The sequence below is a fragment of the Apium graveolens genome, unplaced genomic scaffold, assembly GCF_009905375.1.
Source record: "Apium graveolens cultivar Ventura unplaced genomic scaffold, ASM990537v1 ctg9072, whole genome shotgun sequence".
Classification (NCBI taxonomy): domain Eukaryota; kingdom Viridiplantae; phylum Streptophyta; class Magnoliopsida; order Apiales; family Apiaceae; genus Apium; species Apium graveolens.
The window spans coordinates 51,315-75,474 of record NW_027421710.1 but is presented as its reverse complement, the minus strand read 5'-3'; the positions used below and the strand labels follow the sequence as shown (position 1 = coordinate 75,474).

The 24,160-nt window shown below is 31.8% G+C and overlaps 1 protein-coding gene across 1 annotated transcript; it reads left to right on the top strand.

Moving 5' to 3' along the window:
• The first annotated feature begins 17,359 nt into the window (after nt 1-17,359).
• On the top strand, nt 17,360-18,037 carry LOC141705591 (uncharacterized). Its single transcript, XM_074508492.1, has one exon. The coding sequence runs from the start codon at nt 17,360-17,362 to the stop codon at nt 18,035-18,037; it is 678 nt and encodes a 225-aa protein (XP_074364593.1).
• The last annotated feature ends 6,123 nt before the right edge of the window (nt 18,038-24,160 follow it).

Here is a 24,160-nt window from a genome sequence, read left to right as displayed (position 1 = left end):
GCTAATATAAATATTATTTATGGGATATATGGTTTAGGCTATGAAAATATGGTAAAATTTCTATTTTTGGTAATTATTCATGGATTCTTGGATATATGACTTATATGAATTCATTTTATAAATGATAAATGTTTTATACTGGATAGGGATAATATATGTAGGTGTGTCTAATGATATTCAAAATGATTCTGGTTTGTCAAATAACCCTAAATGGCAAAGTTTCAACCTAATTTCCTCTTTAGTTTCCTCTTCCACTTAGTTTCTTGGCACACCCACTTTCCTTTTTTCACAATACATCGGCCAATTCAAAAAATTTTTTTATTTAAATGTTCCTACATTTAAACTTGCAAATCGTAACCCACCCCATGTGTACAAATAAACACATACAAAAATCAACAACCAATTGAAAGAGGGAAGCAGCACAATACCGTAGAAAACTGTTGAAGATCTTCCTTAAAAGGCTTATCCAACGAGAATTAGTGTTATGTTCTTCCGCTAGCCCCCTTATTATCTTATGGTCGATTAATGTATCTCTGGTACTCGTACAATTGGTGTATTAGATGTTAGACTGCCAATATAATTCTAGAGCAATAAAGTACAATGAAATAAGGGAAAAGTTTTTTGTATGAAATAGATGTATAGATGGTATGTATTTAGGATATTAATACTTCCCCAAAATTTTATTTGAAATATGGATAGTGGTTGATTTTTGTACACAAAGAATAAATAAGTATGATTGGATATTTGGTTGTTGGCGAATGTTGCAGCACTAAAATTTGCAGCTTAGGAAAAAATGACTAATTGATCTAAATAATTTATATAAATAAAAAATTATAAAAACCTGATTATGAAAAGTTGTCCCCCCTAACCAATTATAAGAACCTTATTAGCAAAACCTTTGGACCGGGCGTGAAACTCCTTTAAAGATGAGTACAAGTGTATTTTCCTTATATTAGGCTATTCATCACACTTGGTCGGACGAGTAACAACATCCATCCTAGACCATATAATGGTGATAGACAAAACCTGTTTATTTTTTAGGATGAATGGTGTTATGCCAAATATGTATAAAAGACAAATATGCACCTTCAAAAAATCATGCACAAGCAGCTTCCAATTCCTTTTATAAGAAAACTGGAGTGCTTTAAAGAAACTTATTAGTAGCTAATTTTGTCAAATTCACATCTGTAAATGAGTATGAGAATTATAGAGTCTTGTGCTCAACAAATTTTTTTCATAATTGGAACCACAAAACATTTATGGAAAGAATGATTTTGTTAAACAATAAACTTTGTGCTAGTGAAACCAAAACAAAATAAACTAGCATCACATACAACATACACAACCAACCTGTAACCTTCTTTGAAGAGACCAGATGGTCAAAATATTTTTTAAATCATACCTCAAAGTAGAATCAAACTTCAAAATATTATATCCCTCTAATAATGAAATTTCAGCATACCTCATAGAAGAATCAAACTTCAAAATATTCATAGGTCTCTAATAATGATTGTGGTGGACAAGTGTATAAAATAATAATAGAGTTTATCTAGTCTCATAAAAGGTTTAAATGACATAATAGCTAAAAAGGAATAAAAATATAAATTTATGTTTTATATGTTTATAAAGAAAAACATGTTTTTTCTTTTTTAATTTAAATATTAAGAATTTTTAAAACTTACCATTCAAAACTCAATTAAGCCACTAAACGTCAATTCACATTTAAAACAGATATTGTATTTAAAAGTAAGAAAAGTTTTGTCCATGATGCTAAGTGTCTAATGACTAAAAGCATGAATCTCATTTATAAAAAAAAAGATTTTTTAACATCTTTTGCCAGGTTATTTCACCACCATGTTTAAAGTGTCCAAAAAAAATCTCTCATTTTTCACATATGATACACAAAATTTATTCAAAAAGAAATTTGCTTCTCTTTTGTGGTTGTCAATACTAAATAAATCATTTCTGATAGTGAATAGTTTTAAAATATTTGCTACATTGGAAGTATTCAATTTTTTTTAAATGGTTGGGATGTTTTAAAAGAGTTTATACATTATAACATGATGATAAATGAGAAAGAATTATCAACATTAAGGTTAAGAAAGCGCCCCATGTAAAAATGATGTGACTTATCTCATCTTCATACTATAAGAACCCACACAAGAGAATTAGTTAGATGTTTGCAATGATTAGTGATGTTAAATAATTTTTTGAGAATTTATTCATTTTCTAATTTCTAATATATGTTTAATTTTCATTACTTGCAGTTCCTAGCTATCTGTATGGATGGATTTTAAAGGGGAAAAGAATGAAAAAAGGATACCAGCAAGAAGATTTTATTATGATGAAAATCTCGTCTACAAGAAAAATTGGATGAACTCTTCTAGGAGTTGTCCTACTTTAGACCGAGCAAAAACTCTTTTAGACGCTGTCCTACTCTCATCGAAAAAATATTTGCAAACACATGAGAGTTGAGAAATAAAAGTTTTACAATGAGGACAGATTGAAAGATGACAAATTTTAATATAAAGATATTTTCTGTTTATATTGCTCACTCAACAAAAGAGAAGCAAACTTTGAAAAAAACAAAACCCAAGCAAGCATGTTAGTAAATGAACTGAATAAATTTTTACCATAACTTAACTTTGTAGACTAAAACATGTAGGTTCAAAAATAAACCGCTTACAGTGAAATATGTGTTTATAAAGGACTGGAGAAAATCAAAACAAATTGAGCCAAGCTATTTAATTCTTTATTGAATCAAACTGAGATACTAATACCTAATCTTACCAGATCACACATACACATTAACAATTAAACAAATGACAGACAAAATAAAATAAACTAATTTGATTTTAGATTAATTACTAACAAAACATGCCTTATTCATAATTTTTAAATTCTATATATAATTATAGATTTGTTATACTAAAAGGTGGTATAAGGAAATGAGTCTGGTGTGTAAAGAACCTCAACTTTATTTTTTGCTAATACATAGGGGTGAAATATTTGTGATTTATATAAGTATTTGTTTTCTGTCTGGCATTTGTGAATTCACCACCATTGTTCGTCCTGAGTGTCATGATCTTTCTGTCTGGACTATTTTCAAACAGGGCAGAGAAGCCTTTAAAAGCATTGAGAGCTTCGCTCTTATCCTTCAAGAGGTAAGTCCACATAACACGAGTATAGTAATCAATCAACACAAATATATATCTATAACCTCGAGGAGTAATGGGTGTTATAGGACGGCAGAGGTCACCATGAATTAGTTCGAGGGCCTTTGTTGCAGAAAAATTAGTCCTTCGAGGAAAAGCTTGTATGGTTTGCTTTGACATTAGACACCTGCTACACACTTCACCAGGCCGGTTGATCACTGGCATTCTGTTGACCATGTTGGTTGTAGACATCAGCTTCATTGCCTTATAGTTGACATGACCCAATCGAGAATGCCATAACTTACTATCATTCTCACAGCTGGCCATTAAGAACTCCGATTCACCGCTATATATAATAAATTTGTATAGCTTATTTATTGACCGCTTTAATTTTATTAGAAGCTCCTCCTTCGCATCACGAACCCGAAGATGTTCCCCCTTGAGGACAATTTTATACCCACTTTTCGAAAGTTGCCCAAGACTGATTATATTACATCGTAGAGACGGAATATAGTACACTTCTATGAGTTTCCTAGTTTCCCTGTTCTTGCATCTTAATACAGTCGAACCCTTACCCTTTATCTTCATTGTTGATCCATCCCCAAATTTAACCTGACCTGCCACATTCTCGTCGAATTTGTTGAATTTGGAGCGTTGTCCAGTCATATGATTGGTGGCCCCATTATCCAAGTACCAGAGATTGGATTCCAACTGCTTATCTTCACCATTTTGAAATAATTTTGGCACGACTTGTGTTTCATTAATCAGCATATTAACCTTTTCATTTTTCTCTTGTTCCATCACAAGCAATGAAGGTTACTCATATGAGATTTGCGCTATGTGAGCTTCCTCCTTTGCCTCCCTATTACGTCTTGGTTTCTTTCACTCTACAACATAGTTACCGTATGCACTACAGTTAAAGCATGGAATCTTGCTTTTATCTCGTACTTCCCGAAAGTCCTCCTTACCTCGATACCTCTGATTTGAAGTATCATGCCCTCCTCTGTGTGATAGCCACTTCTACTCTTCGCCCGTAAGAAAAAGCTTGATTTCCTCCTTTTCCTTTTCGAGCCATTGTTCCTCGGTGAAAAGTAATTGATTTCCTCTTACTTCACTCTCGCCCATAAGTCTCTCTACGTGAGTTTTGAGAGAGCCTACCGCCTCCTCAACTGACATAGTATCGAGATCTCCAAATTGTTCGATGATAGAGTCAATTTGTAGAAACTTTGAAGGGACTACACAGAGAATCTTTTTGACTACGTAACTCTATGAAATCCCCTCACACAATACTCGAATGTTAGTGACCAACCCATTCAGTTTCATGCTAAAATCGTCGACTGCCTCATTGTCTTTCATTGTCATGGACTCGAACTCCACCTTGAGTGTTTGAACCTTGGCTGTTTTCAGTCTTTCAGCCCCTTGACACAAGACCATGATGGCCTCCCAAGCTTCCTTAGTTGTTCCCTTATCAGTAAGAGAAAGAAGCACGTCTTCGAGTACTCCCTAGTAGATTGTAGCCAGTGCAAACTTGTCTGTCTTGTCATTGACTTCCGCCATTTTTGGATCCTTTGGTGCCACAGCCTCCCAAACTCCATGAACCTACATATAGACCTTCATTTTGATGGCTCATACTGTGTAGTTTGCACGTGTTAACATAGGATAAATCAAACTGGTCGTACTCTCCTTGGCTTTTACTATCTCCATCTGTTGCACATTTGGCATATACTTGGGAATCCACTTAATAACCTAACCTCTTATACCAGATGTAGGTGCAAAAATAAACCGCATACAGTGAAATATGTGTTTGTAAAGAACTGGATAAAATCAAAATAAATTCAGCGAAGCTACTTAATTTTTTATTGAATTAAACTGAGATTCTAATACATAATGCCAGAGAGAACATGTCCTACAAAATAGCAACTGAACACCTAAAACTCCTAGAAATAGTCAACCACTAACATTATTCACTTCAGCTCCTACTAAATCTCTAACCACGCCATGACCACATCTAATCTTACCAGATCAGACAAATACATTAAAAAATGAACAGATGACAGACAAAATAAAATAAACTAAATTGAGTTTAGATTAATTACTAACAAAACATGACGTAGTCATAATTTTTAAATTATATATATAAATATAGATTTGTTATACTAAAAGGTGGTATACGGAAATGAGTCTGGTGTGTAAAGAACCTCAACTTTATTTTTTTCTAATACATAGGGGTGAAAGCATTTGTGATTTATATAAGTATTTATTTTTCTGAATTTTTCAATATAAATATATGATAAACAAAGTACATGACTGATTAACTCGGTTGGCTACGGGGTGATTTCATCATATAATATTTTTGAACTTTCCATGCAGACCATTAATTCTTAACCGAAGCTAAAATACAATACAATTACTAATCCAAAATTCAATTACAAAGATTGCAATGCGAATGAGCAGCTAAAAGAGAAAGTCCAAAAGTCAATCTAATATAATTCTAATTCCTCGAACTCCAATTCTATCCAACTTGAATCTTATACAAAACCTGAAATTTGTAAGTAATTAGCTATACAACCTAGTAAGAAAAAGTCGATCCAATTAGCATGACAAGTAACATATAACAAATAACGATAATCTATATGATATGATAAATGAAATAAGTTATTTCAAGATATATTCTTATTATTATTTGATGCATATAATACATACAATCACATAACAATAATAATTCGAAATCTATAATCCATGCCCTAACCACACATATACAATAATACAATAATACATATACTATAACACATAAAGCTTTCAAATATATCATCATTAGGCCATGTTTTCGTAATCAAGTATAAATGCACAACATACAATTTTGAAAACACTAGCAAAATTGATCGAAAACTTACCTCTAAACCTGACCAGATCTGAAATTACTCGATATTGACCCTCTAAATGACATTTTCTTGGAAAACACGAAATACCAAAGTTGTAAATTTAATACTTTTTTATTAATCTAATTCTAAAAAATATAGATAATCACAACAACTTTATGTAGTTGTAGTTATATTGGTAATTACTTATTTAACTTATTATCATTTTTTGTACCTAAATTATTTTTTACAACATTGTTGTGCCCGAAATCTTGCGTGGGCTCGATTTAAAGCCCTTAAAGAGATTGAACTCAGTTGGAATCGATTAAGATATAGTTAGGTGCAAGTTTGACCAAGAATGATTTGTTATGGAGGTGCTTATACTATGGTGCAGATAGGAAGCAGAAGCTAGCCAAGAAGTTCATTTGATTTTCAGTAGGCAGACATGGTAACAAGTGTTGACCATGCATCAATAGCTGTCCTTAATGGATATCCGAGGTGTTGGAAACACCAAAAAGGCTGGACTGGATAAAAAAGAACTGATGCAGGAGCATCAATGTACTGTTGCTGGCATAATGAGTGTTCAACTTGGACTGTACCACCTATAATTAAGGATAACAACCCCTATCTTCATGGAATGGTTTCCTAATCAATTTCTATCACTAAAAACGTGATAAACACTTCCAATTAAAGGATAATTACACGATTTAATGGATATTTAAATGGAATTATAGATTAACATGGGCTTTTAATGTCCTGCCAAGTTAGGACACCAGAAGCTCACTTGGAAGCAGTTGCATTATTTGTAGGAACTGGTTTGGCTTATCAAGAAAGGAGTCATGGATCTAAGAACTACGTAAATGGCTTGATTCCTTTATAAGAGGATACTTAGGCCGTTCAATAAGGATATGATAAGATGGGCTAGCGATAATCGACAAACTCTCAGATTCAGCCACCAATAATCATGGAAAACCCACCCACCAAACACACCATCTTACAAGATCCAATAAATCTCCAATAATCGTGTTGTTATCAAAATCCTCCAAGAACATTTGGCGTTAGAAGGAGGGGATTTGGATTGTTCATTTGTGGAGGAAAAATGATTGTTATAGGTGTTTATTCATAGTCGTATTAAGATTTCTTGATGAAGGCATTCATGGTGGCCGTGTTCGAGAAGAACTCTACACATGAGTACGGTGGTTACTAAGGCTACACGTTGAGGACGCATCAGGATCCCATGATAACAAGATCCTTACAACTTGTACCCAAGGTGTATACGGAGAAGAACACTGCTGAGATTACAGACGAGACAAAAAAAATATGTGGTGATTTGTGGATTTCTAGAGTTTCTTGACAAAGATGTTCTTGGAGACTGTTTCCCACAAACGTGAGCACAAAGCAGGATTATTGGGGTTAGTTATCTTTGGGATCCGCTTGACATTTTGGCGTATCCAAGGACTCATATATCTGAGAGATGTATGGTGGTATTTGTGACTGTTTTTGCATTAGGTCTTGTGTTAACCGATTCTTGGCGTTGGATGCATGTTCCAGGAGAAGGAAATTAAGGTGCACAACCACGAGGAGAATTAAAAAGCTTCAAGAGCTATGGGATATAAGGATGCGAAAATGAAGCTGTCATGAGGATATACATACAAAAGATGGTTGGAATACAACGAGGTTCGGGCAATGGACGTCCTTTTTTGTTGTTAAAAAATGCGCAGAGTCGAGGAAAAGAGAACATATTTGTAATGGGTATGTAGTTTAGTTTTATGGGCTTTTTGAAAAATACCCAAGGCTAAAAACATTTTTGCAAAAAATACGGTCACTTTTTAAAAAAATTTGCAAAAATACTTTTTAATTTGCAAAAATACTAATTTTCAATTTTTTTTTTGCAAAAATAAGGTTTTTTGGCAACCGGAATCAACTGCATGCAACCTTTGATGAGTTTCTGCAACTACATGCAACCTCAAATCAAACCAAAAAAAAGTTATTCAACTAGTTGCATATCTAGTTGATTCTAGTTGATTTTGGTTGATTCCTTATTTTTGCAAAAAAAAATGAGAAGATAGTAAAATTGCAAAAAAACTTAGAAAAATTAGTATTTCTGGAAAATTTGTATTCATTTTTACAATTTAGTTTTACAATTTAGTTTTATTGTATTCATTTTTACAATTTTGTAGTGCTTATATTATATTTTGTATGAAAAGGTGTAGAGGAACCTCATTAGCTGATAAACAAGGAAAAAAGATTATCCTATAATGCTAGAATTTTATGTCAATAACTAGAGCTACGTTTTTAGTTTTAATTTTTTCCTATGTATCATATATATTTTTATATATCATGCCTGTACATAAATCTAGTTAAAATATTTATACATGACATGTTGGATTAAAGTTGATAGCGCGTTGCGGAAGGTGCTTGTAATACAAACTTTTGACTGTATCTCAGACAAACAAGAAAAAATTAATGGATAGTAAATTATCATACGAATACAAAGAACTAGAAAGATAACTACAAGAAATATGTGCATCCAGGAATAAATGGTTAAAGTAAAGGTCCATGTGTATGAACCGAATATAGGTCTAAATGATGTGAAATCATGTTCATCGAATGACATCAGGAAGCTTCAACTTTTAAAAGTTTATGGACTATAAAAGTTCTTACAAAAGAAAAACATTTGGATAAGGAACTTACTACATAAGAGGATGGATGAGATTTTAGTCCTTAGTAGAGTTCTGCTCACAATTCAAGCGGAGGTTCAAGTGATGAATCTGAGGAAGAAGAGGTGCATGCATATGAACCATTTCGATATGGAAATGAAGATGTATAAAGTGAAAAGCCCCAAGAGGCAGGTTTATGTGAATCTTTGGATCTTGGCATTGTTCAGGTACATACACGTATCACAATGGTGACCATGGAGGTTTATGCAAGTACGAGGAGGAATAGGTATGCCTTGGCCACAAAGGATGGAGATAAGGTCATACAACAATGACTTCAAGGATTTACTCCATAGTTAAAAGTTCAAGCCAATTCGTAGCTAAAGCTTGTTGTATATAAGCCCAAGACTCGAAGTAACTTCAACAATAAGCTTCATGCTCACCCTCTGAAGGTTCATTGACATTATGGAAGGAAGGTCTAAAGCTACATAAAAGGTCAAGGCATAGAAGCTATTAAGCCATATTTGTGGCATAAATGGGCAATGTTTGAGGTACGGATTCTAATTCTTGAATTCACTTATCACCTAAATATATTACAGTTATCTTATTTTATATTCCCTCTTGTACTGTATGATTTTGATTTTATATAGTAAGTATGTCGGATAATTGATTTTATGGTTTGAGATTTTGTACATGCTCATATGTTCGATCAGTTGAACAACTAGCATGGCTATGGAGGTTTAATATGCTCATAGTATATGATGTGGCTTCACAATACTAATAAGTTTATAATTGATTTAATTATCTGCCATTTGGTATACTCTACATGGTTTAGGTCAATTATATAGTTTGTTTGTGTATATACATATTTGAGTGCAACTGCACGCTTGAACCTAGTTCTTCAGTATAAGTTTGTATTATATTAAAGAACTCGGGGGGTAGTAGGTGTATACCCCATACATTTATAACTTGAACATGGATAAAGTTTAAAGGAAAATTGAAATTTAATTGGGTTTAGAAGGAACGGGTCTGCATGATTTTTTTTATAATTGGGCTATACATGAACCTAATTCTCTGATCATAGTGTATTTTATTTATAGTATGGGGTATTTTGTAGGAATATGGTCATAATCTTTTGCATATTCTACTTGATATGTGTATGTTAACATTTGCTAAGTTATAGTGTTCTTCTATGCATAAAAGTGGGTATTGAATAGCTTCATGTGGATAAATGTACCTATCTTTAGGGGCATGCTTGCTAGAATAAGTGTAAAATGATATTATGGTATTTGCTCTTTTGTATGATATCTAACATGTTGTGCAAAATACGAAAGCACCTAGAAAAATATATGTGTGTTCAGATGCGCATATAAATCTCTATCATAACAGGTGCATTGAAATCGGGATACAATCCAGAGGTTCAGTGACATTTGTAGTTATCTCACATATTTTGGGAAAGCTCACTTGAGCTTAAGAGGTTCAATGGCATATACTACTGGATGCGTCATTCACCTTCTACTTGATATGTAAAATATACATGCCACTTACATCTTGCGGGTCCTCTACTTTTTGGCTACTTACATAGAGATAATAGCCCCCATGTTCACCCATGAATTATGTACCTTGCAGCTTCAAGTATGCATGTTCATTGATATTAGGTTTAAGTTGAAGCTGACAGTTTCAGTCAAGAAATTAGGAGCTTCGTAGTACGCTAAAAGTTCAGAAATAAAGAGGTATGAAATGACCTCTCGGTAAATGGCGAAGCACGAGATGCGAAAGATTCAGGGAAATAATGAAGCTAACAAAAGAATTTCATTTAAAATGGACTCAGATTTTGAATATGTCAAAAAAAGAATTATTTCAGGAAAGAGACGTTCAAATCATTTTGAAAAGAGGTAGATTCCCTGATGGTGTGATTGATGGATGCTGCACCTATAAAAGATTAAGAAGAAGACATACATGAATGTACAAAGAGAGGGGAGGCACTTGTAAGATAATTAGAGGTCTGAGCCAACTCGAAGCTAAATCTGGTTATTGTAAGTAGAGGACTCCACAGATGGTTTCTATGAAGCGGTTAATGGAAGCTTCACGTATAAATGAAACTATGAAGGCCTATATGTATGTTGTAACTTGTGCAAACTAGGAGAGGTCGTAACTCAATAAGTTGGTTTTTTGGAAAGATATTCGGCATTCAAACATGGTAAATCGGTTCAATTATCTTAATATAAACCTGATGGTTTTCACCTAAAGCTGAGGGTTCTCAGCCAAGAAACGAAGTTTCCACATCCTATCAAAGGAAACTTGAGTCATTGGATGGAGGTCCTTACCTGAAGCTGAAACTGAAGGGAACTTCAACATTATAGGCTTAATGGTTGAACCGTAATTTAATCAACATGGAAGAGGCAAAGATAAGTCCTACTTTCGTGCTTTTATATATTACTTTTTATTCTTCTTTTATATGCATATAAGAAAATCATTGGAATAATGGAAATGGTTTGATACTCGTAGCTGCCATACTTAGGTCCCTGAGATGGTTATTACTATTAACATTCCCGGGGGGTAGTACATCACCTCTAGTCGGTAAGATTACTAATAAGTAATATTAAAAGGATAGCCGACTCATATAATGGTAACTCGATCGCTTGCATATTGTATGTTGTCAATTGGCATAACATTTTTAGATAGATTGGAATATAACATGTTTAATTCGAGACTATTTGGAAATATCTTAGTTAAGAGGGATACGTGAGGATAAGACTAGTGAGTCGAGTTGAGTAATCTTTGTAAGCAATGGTGAGTAAGCTTACTTAGGTTTAATTTTACAAGGAAAATATATAGTGTAACTTCAGCTGGAGCTGCAAGCATGCCCTGGCACCTTAGGTAGGAGGTATAGCACATGGATAGTTATCAGGCTAAAATAAGTAAAAGTCGGTTATATGGAATGGAGGAAATTCTTGATAAATAAGCACATGCTTATATATTTTGAATATTTATTTTACATGGAGTGTGTGGTACATAGTACATAGATCTTGGTTCTTCATTATAAATTATTATATATTAAAAAACTAGGGGGTAGGGGTATGCACACCTCATATGACGATGTTTTTAAATGGAAAATTTTAAAAAAATGGATTGAATATAATTCATGACTTGGATTGTTATCACTTATAATAATTAAAAATATGAATGTAATGGCATTTGCAAATTAAATCTACTATGTTTGACAGGTGCATACGCATACTAGTATCTCAAAAATATGAAATGTTGGAGATCATGTTTTAGCTTGGACTTGCTTGACACCCAAAAGGAATCAAATAAATTATTATAACTCAGAATTGAAGATAGCTATAGGTGTAGTGTAAGGCATATGTCATAGCCTATTTGTATATTCGAGGATTTAACTCAACTCAAATAAGAATGTAATAAGTAAATAGTGGATCTACCGTCAAAGAGATCTCGCAAAGTAACATCTGTCAAAGGATTCAGAAACAAGGTTCATCTACAGACTTGAGGAATTAATTCACTGGAAGAAGTTCAAGAAATTGATCAAGCCTCAGTGATACAAATCAAGATTGTGGATTTAATCAAGTGACAGAGATCTCGTCAGGCTATCAATTAATTACAGGGATTTAATCTGAAGAAAATCAAGTATCAAAGTCAAGACATGAAGAAACGTCACGGAAGTTAGTCACTAATAAACCAGACAGTACATCGAGTGTCAATATTGAAGTGGTGGAATTGATTCATAATTCTCAGTGATTTTCCGAAGATGTTCAGAAGAATGGTTGTTGTTCAAGATTAGTATTAATTATCTATTAATTAATTAAGTCATATAATTTAATTAAGAAAATAAATTATATCTGCAAAGATTAATTTATTTATTAATTGAATTAATTGATTAATTAATTCAGAATTTTCAGAAGTTTAATTGGATTAAAAACAGTTTTAAATCAGCAATACAATTGAAAATGAACTACAATCTGGATTGTCATACCGATTGTCATGCCAAGTCAGGTCAATTGTCTTGCCGAAAGTTCTACTGGAAGGAGATTGTCTTGCTAGTTCAATCCGACTGTCATGCTAGTTCAGAGGATAGTCTTGCCGAAAGTCTTTCTAGTACAATTGGAATGTCTCACCGAAAGTCCTATCAGCTATGGGATTGTCATTCCAGTTCAATTCAATACTGTTGAATGAAATACAAAAGAACAGAAGCAGAAGACATTCACTTTATCCAACTCAAGAAAAAAAACACAGCAGCCGCAACAAAATATTCCATTTTCATCTACTGAATTCAAGATCACAATTTCTAGTTTTTAAGTTAAATCCAAACAACTAGAAATTTTTATCTTGTTCTTGTGTAACTATCTAGCTGATCAAAATCCCTAGAACTTAATCTCAAATTGCATTTAGCATTTGAATCTTTTTATTGCAAAAATAGAAAAAGTTCATGTCGAAATTATTCTAGATTTGTGATAATTAATTTGAGATTAATTCCTTGTAATCGATACCGTTGTTGTAACACCCTTCAAGTTTAATAATATTCTTATTTAACTTGAATTTTGTTTCATATTTTTATTCTGCACTTAATTCGATTATTCGGTATTGTTTGTATTCAACCCGCCCTTCTACAAACACATTGGGACCTAACAATTGGTATCAGAGCATTCTGATTAACGCAAATCAAGATCCTAGACTTTTGTGATTTTTCAACTCCTTGAATTTTTATTTATTCAAAAATTCATAATGACTTCACAAAAAGTTGGAACCGTTAAAATTCCACTATTTGATAAAGAAAATTATATCATGTGGAAGAAGAAGATGCTCTTGTTTTTACAAGTTGCAAATGCCAAATATCTGAACTTGTTAAAGAAGGGTCCAACAACTCCAATGGTTATTGAACTAGAGGTGTTAGTAGATGATGTTGTGATTACCAAAGCTAGAACCTATCCAAAAGAGCCTTAGGATTTTTCTCCTACTGAAAAAGAAGAAGCCTCCTTGGATGCCAGCCTTTAATTAATATTAATTGATTCCCTTGATTCCTTGATGAACAGACATGTGATGAACTGTAAAAATTCTAAACACATGTGGGAAACTATTGAGGTGATTAATGAAGGCACAGAGGAAGTTAGGGAGAACAAGTTGGAAATCCTAACCTCTGAGTATGAACATTTTAAATCCAATCCAGGAGAAGGAATTACTGAAGTGTTTGAGAGGTACAATGCGTTGATCAACAACCTGTACATAAACGGAAAATATTATTCAATCAGGGAGGTCAACAAAAAGTTCCTTTTAACACTGCCAACTCATCTTGAACATAGAATCACTACCATTAGAGAAGGTAGAGATCTGAGTGAAATTTCTTTGGATAGATTCTATGGTTTGTTAAAAACCTATGAGTTGGAGCAGATTCAATAAAAGGAAGTCTACGGGAAAGATAGAATGGTCAGCACATCTACTGCTCTTGTAGCTGAAGGTCAACAACAACAACAATCTCAACAGTTAGAGAGAATGGTACAGAATATGATCCTCCTACTACAAATCAATCCAGTGATGATTTTTATTCCTTGGAAGAGCTGGAGCAATTGGAAGATGAGTCAATGGCCCAAATTGTCAAGAGATTCTCCAATGTCAGATTTAAGAGAAATCCCAAGTTCAAGTACAAGTCCAACTACAACAGAATCCAGACAGGTGGATCTTCATCCTCTAACACCAGCAGTGGTGGATACAAAACAGGGATGGTTGATCGGAGCACCATTAGATGCTATAACTACAATAAGTTGGGACACTTTGCCACAAAATATAGGAAGCCAAAGCAAGTAAGGAAGAACTTTTATGATTCAAATTAGAAGAGTAACTATGAAAGGGCTTATCTGGCAAAGGGAAGAAGCTCGGATGATACTGATAGTGAAGATGAAGAAGAAGGGAATCTTGCTCTTATGGCTATTGATGGAAATGCTTCATCATCAAGAAAAGAGGTAAAATATATTAATGCTGAATTAGTTTATCATCTAGGAGGTAACTTAGATTGTGCTCGTCGTGATAATGAACTGTTAAGTCAACAGATCAAAGACCTTGAGAAAGAGGTCAATGAATTAAGACTTGTGCACATTAATCAAGACAAGTTAAAAGAACAAGTATCTTTTCTAGAGAATATAGTTAACTGTTATAGACAACTCGAAACTATTCTCAAAGACAAGATCACCGGTCTTGAGACTAAGGTTAGAGCCTACTTCAATTCTTGTTTGAAGGCTAAAGAGTTCTACAGTAAGCAAGCTGTTAATCAAACATCTAGAATAGGTTATGATTACAATGATGCTATTGGAGAATTAGGCATAAACTCCCCTCCTCATGTATGTGCTACAGGTAGGGAAGTATCACATGTGCTTAAGGGTGATGATGAACCCCTCTGTAAAGCATCAATTGCTGAACCATTTGATGCGACCTCTTCTGTTATTCAAGAAGAAATATGTGCTGAAGATCATGCTAATGAGAAGGTTGTTTCTGAGTCAAGTGTGTCGAAAGTTCCAGTCAAAGTTGTGAAAGCAACTGAGACTAACTCAGACATATATGAGTTGGATAACAAAAATTCCATGTCTACCATGCATAAATTGTATGCTGTTAATCACTCTCATAAAGCATATGGTGTTGCTAATTGTATATCTTGTTCTTTAGCGTTAGAAACTAAAGCTAAGTTGGGTTTATATAGGCATTGGAGGAAGGTTGGTCTCATTCTCTAATCAATGTGGGATATATGCATCTTAGGTAATAAAAAGGAGATCTTACAACCCACATCGGCAAGAGAAGAGAAGAAAACTGAGGATATATAGAAGAACTTGACCTTATGAAGCTAATGGTGTGAGTTTTAAAAGGGTTCTTATATGTTCTAGATATTATATTCCTTGCTTAACTTTTATTTTTTTCCCTACCTATCTTTGTACCACATTGAAAACGAGAAGTGAAGTATATTAGAATAAATAGAAAGGTACCATTATATGTAATTATGAAAAAGGAATAAATAGAGGAAGTCATGTGATAGTTTTTCTATATTTTTATAACTTCCCTGTTATTGTACCACGTCGAGGATGTAGGAAAAATGAATCCTTACATTCCTTATTTAAGTTTGTATAGTTTCCTTAAATAGAACTATCCGCTTTGGTTGTTTCAATCAAGGAATTCGGTTAGTTTTTCTTAATCGCGAACTTAATTTCTTTATCTTATTTAGTATTTTGGTAATTATTAGTTCAGTTAGAAAATAAATAGGTTATATTAATAATAAAATTTATGTGCAATTTTGAATTATGTATTTAGGAAGAAAGATCGACAGTAAAATCAATTCGAAGTTCGGGATTCATAGAGAATAAATTAAGCGGTGCACTGTAAGTATATACTATACTGATTCATTGTTGATGTTTTAAATGATGATTTGAGTTTGACCAATGCTTCACTGATGAAAAATGAGTATTCTTGCATTGATATTGATGAACAGATGATGATACTTCCTAATCGGAAGTAAAGCTAAACCGATTATTTAGCTAGCCGGGATCCCAACTTGATGAATTGATGAACCTGTCATGCTTGAATACTCAGTTTTAATCTTGTGAAAACTATATGATGAATTTTTGTTGATTGTAGTATCTTTCATGTCTCTTTATTCGAATATTTGTTTGATGAACGTTGATTTCTCGGATAAAGCTCAATTGAATTCTACTCTATACGCTTACTGAGCTTTCTGAGCTCACTCGTTTATGTCACTAACTTCCACAGGAAAGAACTTTGGAGAAGGATGTTCAGGAAAGGATAAGTATGTGATGAACTAAGCTTAGTAGACGATGAATGCGTGTAGTATCCTAATGAACAATGCTTGTGTAATAGACTTTTTGTTGTATCGTGAACTTTGGTTGTAATACTTGGAATACTGTAAGAATTATATATTATTATATAAGTTTAAGGTTGTGTAAGCATATATTGAGTTGATTGGTTTGGTTTGGCGTTCCCGGGTTCGGGTTTCTGAGGTTATCCCGGGGTCCGGGGCGTCACAGGTGGCATCAGAGCTAAGGTTTAGAAATAGGATGAATATAGGATTTTGAATCCTGGTAGTCCAATTTTAGGCCTAATGTACGCCTAGAAAATGTGTAGTCGTATTTCTTGAACATGGTCAATATAAGGTGTATGACGTGTGTATGACGTGGTTAGTACTCGATCGATCGTTATTATGACGTGTATCATGATGTGTGCGGTACATATTCCGAATGAAGTAAGATTAATATTATATGTTGAATTGTAGGAGAAGATGACTGATGGAAATTCTGATGGGACTGGATCCGGTGTACAAATTAGTGCTGAGATGTTGTTGATTTTGCGAGAAATAAAGAATATATTTAAGAGCCTAATGGAGGGGCGAACAACTACGGATACTCCCGAAATAAATGGGGAACGTGCTGAAAATATGGAAAAAGAAGGCGAGAATAAGCGAAGGTGTACATACAAGGCTTTTAAATATGCAAATCCCCCGATTTTTAAAGGAGAATTGGATCCACAGGTTGTGAATGTATGGATTAAATAAATGGAGAAGGTGATAGAGATACCGGAATGTTCATAGGAGTAAAAGGTAAAATTTGCAACACACTTAATAAGGGGGGAAGCTGTATTTTGGTAGGATACGGTTAAACAGACTGAGGATTGTTCTAAAATGGCTTGGACAAGGTTTAAGGAATTGTTCTTTGATAAATATTTTCCTACCTATATGAAGAATGAGATGGAGATGAAGTTTCTAGAACTAAAGCAAAAAGGAATGTCCGTGTCGAAATATCTCTCAAGATTCTTGGAACTTTCCAGGTTTGCTCCTCATCAGGTTGATACTGAAGCCAGAAAATGTCAGAGATTTCAAGAAGGGTTGAAACCCCTAATTAGAGAGAAGGTGTCCTTGTTGGAGTTGGAACAATTTGATAAGTTGGTTTGGAAGGCGAGGATTGCAGAAAGGGACTATGAAGCTCGCACTCAATTCTTCAACAATAAGAAACGAGGAAGAGAGACAGAATTGACTGTTAACTCAGGATTTAAGGACAACAAGAAACTACATATAAGGAATAAGGAGATGTTTTGGGGAAGTGATAAGAGGATCATCGCATCTGAGTGTAAGAAATGTGGACTGAAACATGATGGTGATATTTGTTCTCGAGCTGATGGGTTGTGTTACAATTGTGGAGAAAAGGGACATATAGCTTCTCAATGTCCCAAGCCTAAAGTGATTTCTTGCTACAGTTGTGGACAACCAGGTCATTTATCAAGGGACTTCCCACAAAAAGGAGTCACGAAAGAAGTGGAAACTAAAGGAAATAGGACTTTTACAGCAGGACCTTTTCAATAATCAGCACATAGGGCAGTGGCACGATCCTACGCAATGACAACTCAGGATGCCAAAAAATCTCATGATGTTATGTCAAGTACGCTTCAACTTTGTGATCAAGATGTTCATGTGTTGTTTGATTTGGGGTCAACCCATTCTTTTGTGGATACAAAATATATGGATAAGTTAAATGTACCTGTGCAAAGTCTAGATAATGGATTTCTCGTAAAACTTCCAAACGGTAGAAATTTGTTCGTAGATAAAATTTATCGAGATTGTCCCTTAATGATTGGTGAACAAACCTTCTTAGTGGATTTATTACCGTTAGAACTGAGGGACTTTGGAGTGATTCTGGGAACTCAATTTGTTAATTATATGAATAAAAAAGATTTTAACATAGAATTGATTTGTTGAGAAATATGTGTAAGTAAAACTAAATTGAACACAATGTGTCTCTCTAATTAATAACCACTCTTTAATTTTGATCAAATTTCTCCATTGCAAAGTACTACATTATAAAAAATTAGAGCCTCAATGTATTGAGACATACATGTATACAACACTCTATAATCCACTAGAATACCAGGAAAATTGTAATATTTCTATCATCTCTACTATTTTCTTATTTATTTTAAATTTAAATTAATTTTAATTTCCATATTGTTAACCATGTTTATTAGATTTATGGTTTAAGAAATCAAATACCATTACTCAGCTATCATATCACACATTACCATTCCCTTAAAGAGGAACTTAAATAAATTGTGGATATTTTGATAAAGTTTTTGGAGAAAACCTTACCATGTAGCGATATCATTATATATCATTAAGCGTCAAGGTATGCTCCAAAGAATGATGATCCATTGGTACATCAAGCATTTTCTTGGTGTTGGTGATATTGATGACAAAGTTGTTTTCAAAGAACGGAAAGTTATTAATTTTTGATTATCTTGGAAAGTGTTTTTATATATTTCTACGATTTAACATAGCGTTATTATATAATTTTATGTGCAAAATTCATAAGCGACAATATCTGATAGTGGCTATAATATATAAGTTGTATTACAGAAAATGTGATCTTATATTCTTGATTCTAGCAAACTATAATAATTATTGAATTCACTTTATATATTATTTTTATATATAAACAAGAAGTCATGAGTTGCTTATGTAATGAGAGCCAAATAGGTGAAACAAATTGAACACGAGATTTTGTACTCGTTCCATTCAACTTTTATCTGGTCTCAGGCATCACTTGATCTAATATTGGAGGAAAGACTTGATAACGTAATAGCAAGGCACACTCCCCTTGCAACAACAACAAGTTAAATGCTTTATTCTTATATGCAGCTTAAGCAAAATACTGAAAATATTTTTTGTTTGATTATGTATTCTTTGTGAGATGCATAGAAATTAGAAACATGTTGAAACCATTATTTGTAGATACAATGTAAATATTACAAACAAGTTCAGTTTATAGATAATTTAAGAATTACAAGTGCAATGATTTTAATTGTAGTCGATTTTTATTTCATCATCTAATTGCTTACAGAATTTTAAGAATCGGATTATTCTCTGCTCATCTCTATTTTACATTTTTGGATATTGTGTGACTATATGTTCATATCACAGGTTTGTTGTGGAGGCCTGGGGGCTGAAAAACTGCACTGAGAAAGATGAACGGTTTAGTCATATTAGTCATATTGTTACTGCAGTTATGGTACCTGCGTATATTGATAGTTGAGAAGTTATTAGGGCATAGAATGATACAACTGGATCTTATGGCTTGGACTTAATAAAGTAGCATGAAAGGATTCGAGGATAGATCATGTGAGAAATCTAAATGAGGTATATTGTCATTTCTTATATTAAATGTTATAGATTTTGTTGCATCTACATATTGACGAAAGACAAGATTAATAGTAAAATATGTTAGTTCCTCAATTCTCTTTGAGAAGCTTTAACAAAACTATGTCAAATTCATAATATGAGCCATAACCTTGTACCCTACTTCCTTTTGCTAAGACCACACAATCACTCATAAACGAGACAAGTTATAAATAATTTCTCACTATTTACCTCTTACTAACCATTTCGAAAAACAATAAAATATTTATAAATATTCTACTATAAACTTACGGGTATTTTTTGTAGTTGCAAGTGATAGGCTATTTTACTGGTATGAAGATGATTCTTAAGGATGTTAGTTACTTGGTACAACTTGGAAGTGGGGTTGCTGCTCCTCTTGCATACTTGGAGAACAACATGCCAATAATTCTATCCTCTGAATTCCCCATTAGTGATTGCAACAACTATTACTATTTCTAAATCATTTTATGCCAAATACTATGTAAAAAACATGCTTCATGTGGGGTGGTCTATATTAGACTTGCTATATCTTAAACACCTCTTCTTGTATTGATTTGCATGTTTCTTTGTTGACTTATTTTTATGTAAATTTTATCAAATTTAAATGAATATTTAAAGTGTTGTTAGGACTTTGTTTTAGTGGAACAAGTCTTGAATTTTGGTCCCACCAATTCTATTGAAAACATGAATTGTTAGTTTCTTGATGGATTATCTAGGTACAAGAAGATAAATTCAATTAGAAGTTATTTTGCTTGCTTAAATATCAATAATAGCTCTTGACTTACAAAGAGAGAAATATTATAGGTTCTATTAGTAAACAAAAATAAAATTTTGGTAGAATAGAAAGCCAATAAGCCAAAGTGGGCACATAATAATTATAATTTAATTGACTAATTTATTTCAACTAAAAAAGATAAATGTTCATTTAAACTTAAAAGATAAATATTTAATAATTTAAATAAAGATAAATTAAATAGTGTTAAGGGTGCCTTTATTAATTTACATATTTAGAATTTGGATGGAATCAATTTTTCTAAAAAACTATTGAATTTGGATTTTATACAAAATTTTGAGGGCCAAGAATGGCGCAAATTACAGCACGTGCGAATTAGATATATGTAAAAAACTTAATTTTATTACTTTTCATTTCTTCAAAAAATAATGTACATTTGTTAAATTTTCTTTAAATATATTAAAGATGTGTAGAATTTTTTTCGATTTAGAATTTATCCCAAAATATTTTAGTGTACAAAATTGGATGAAAAATAAAACTATCAAAAAAATTATTTCGATATTTTTAAAATTCCAAATTTGTGTAAATCAAAGTTTTTTCTCTTTAGGAGAGAAGCAAAGTTTTATAATAAAATAAATGTTCAGGCAGCTTCGGGCCTTTTTAAATATGACTTTCTTAAGATCGAATCAGACGAGTTTTTCAAATTTTTTATGGTTTATATTTAACACTAAATATAATGTATTTTTATATATCATTTATCAATATTAAGTACCTTATTTACATATATTGATTCAATAATAATTAGTCGATTTAGTTGTTATATAATTGGACTTTAAATTGGATACTCGATAATTTTTCATTATTTTTATCGAATTTTTAAATTTATATTTTTTGTAAAATACTAGGTGTTGTTGGGAGGCGCTAAAGATAAAATAATTCTTTTTTTCATATTCAGTATATAAATTATTTTCTTATTCATTTATTAATGTTGTGTATTTTTTTAGAAAAGACATATCAGTATTCATTAATCTTGACATTTACATATTTTATATAAGTTACTTTATAATTCAAGATTAAATATTTAATTTGTTCAATTTATTTTGCAAACATAAGTATGTTTATGATGATTATTTAAGTTTTATTTTTTACAATATTGTATTTTCCTTGTAAATTTGAATAAGTAGATTTGAGAATAATGTGTTTGTTTTTATCATAACAATTTATGAGTTCATGTTCTTTATTTTATCCTTTAAATGATGTCTCAATAATGTGTTTAACATATTTTATTAGCAAGAAAATCATAAAAACAAATTTACACTATTGATATCATTTCAATTTAAATAAATATTGACTTTACTATGAATAATTCATATAAATTTCCAAAAGTTGATTGTTCAACCGTGTTAGTTTAACAAGATAATATCATTCAATAAAATAAAATATACATGTTTAAATTATTTAATCTCCATTAGTTTATTTTGTAACTTTTACCTAAAATGAAGAAAAGCCCTTTATAATAGAACATTATGCAATTTTTAGTGAGCATAGTTTGTACTCTTGTAATGTATCATCCCAATTGTTCTTCTGGTCAAAACTTCATTCAATTCTTCTTCTTGCTGATCAAGGCTTGCTTCTTCTTAGGTTTGGCTTTCTAATGAGCAGCAAAGTGTCCAACTTCATCACAATTATAGCACTTGATCTTTGACTTGTAATTTTCCCATACCTTGACTCCTTACAATCATTCTTTCTTTAATTCCTCTTATCAAGGTAAAGTTGGAGGAAGTAGAGCCTTCTTTTCAAAAACATTTTCTTTGAAGTCTATATAGCCCATATTTCTAAACTTTTTAACTAAAAGAGCAACAATTTGTAGGATATCTTCATTATTACCATGATCAATTTTGTAATAACTATGATTTTTATAATTATATATATATATATACATTTTTCGCATTTTTAATTATTTGGTTATATAAGAAAAATAATATTTTATTATATAGATTTGTTATTAAATCTAAAGACGCATATTTTTAAATTAAAAATAAAGATTTCTAGTTCTCTAAAATATTTTAGTAAGGTTAAAAAAATTGTTTTAATTTATATGTGCATAATTTTAATTAAATATATATTTATTTTATCACTAGAATTTAATAATTGGTGTAGTTATGTTGTGTATATTTATTAGTACGTGTTATGTGTATTTGAAAAACTCAGTCAAACACTAGAATTTTGTATATTTATTAGTACGTGTTACATGTTAACAAAGAGATAATTCTTGTTTAAATTTGTGATCACTTACCCACTAACCCATTAAAGCGGAGTATTAGTTGAACCAACTTGTGTATAAATAGGCTATTACCATATCATTTTATCTGTCTAACATCTTCTCTTTTCACGTACGTTCTATTTCCTATATTTTTACTTATGTATTTTACATGTTTATTGCATACTTCTATATATATATATAATTAAATTACATTTTTTTGAACTTATGTATGACTATTCTAATTCACTTGTTATTAGTTTATTTTATTATTTAGTTCCATTGTTATTTGTATAACACTATAGTTTACTTAATGTAATCATTTACTTTGATGTTGATTATTAAATGTTTTAGTTAATAATCACCATTTTTTTTGTAAATATTTAATGCATGAATTTATGTTTATAATTACGTGTTTTGTGCATGCATAATAATCCATATGTTATATGTTAAATATATGTTTGATTTAGATATGCATTTAGATTAGTGCACCAATTAAATATATGCTCATTTATTAAATTGATTATACTTATTTTGTATAATGATATTTTCACACCTAAGGTTATGTAAATTTTATACACCAATATTTATATTTTGTCCACTTGCATAATCATAAGCATATGTTACCTATTTTATTTATCTTTGTTATTTTATTTTAAGGATTATATAGATAGTAAATATTAAATGTACATCTATTTTATTCTGAATTTAAATAGTTTACATATACTTGATTTATTATTATTATATATAATGTATTTAAGTGTTGAGTTTTTTTATTTGTCGGTACACTATTTTGAACTATTATATGAGAATGGTCGTATTTATATGTCAATATGAATTTATTTTGTTACTTGTAATGACATTTAATTGTTATTATGGGTTAAGCTTTATAAAGTTAAAGTGTGGTTAGCTTAGTGGCATGTACATGTTAACATTCTGATTATTATATTAAGTGTATGTGTGTATGTGTAGGTTCATTTTGGCAACATAATTTGGGAGATATTGCTATTAAGGTAAGTTAACTCTTTACACTTTATTTATTTTAAAATCTTTTAAATATTTTTGCACTGCTTTTGTTTTAAAATTTATGGATCAAGTACCATGTTTTACAAATAAGAATTCTCGGTGAGCTCTGAATTATGAACCTCTTAGTAATTGCGTATAGTTAGAGATACCTTACTAGTGAGTGCTACTTATGATGCCCTTCGGGAGCGCACACTCTATGATACCTTACTAAGGCGCATTATTGACACAAATTATGAACTTTTGATACTGTGTTTGT

Coding starts and splice junctions, on each gene's coding strand:
- LOC141705591 (XM_074508492.1), top strand. CDS start 17,360: ATGGCTTGGACAAGGTTTAAGGAATTGTTCTTTGATAAATATTTTCCT.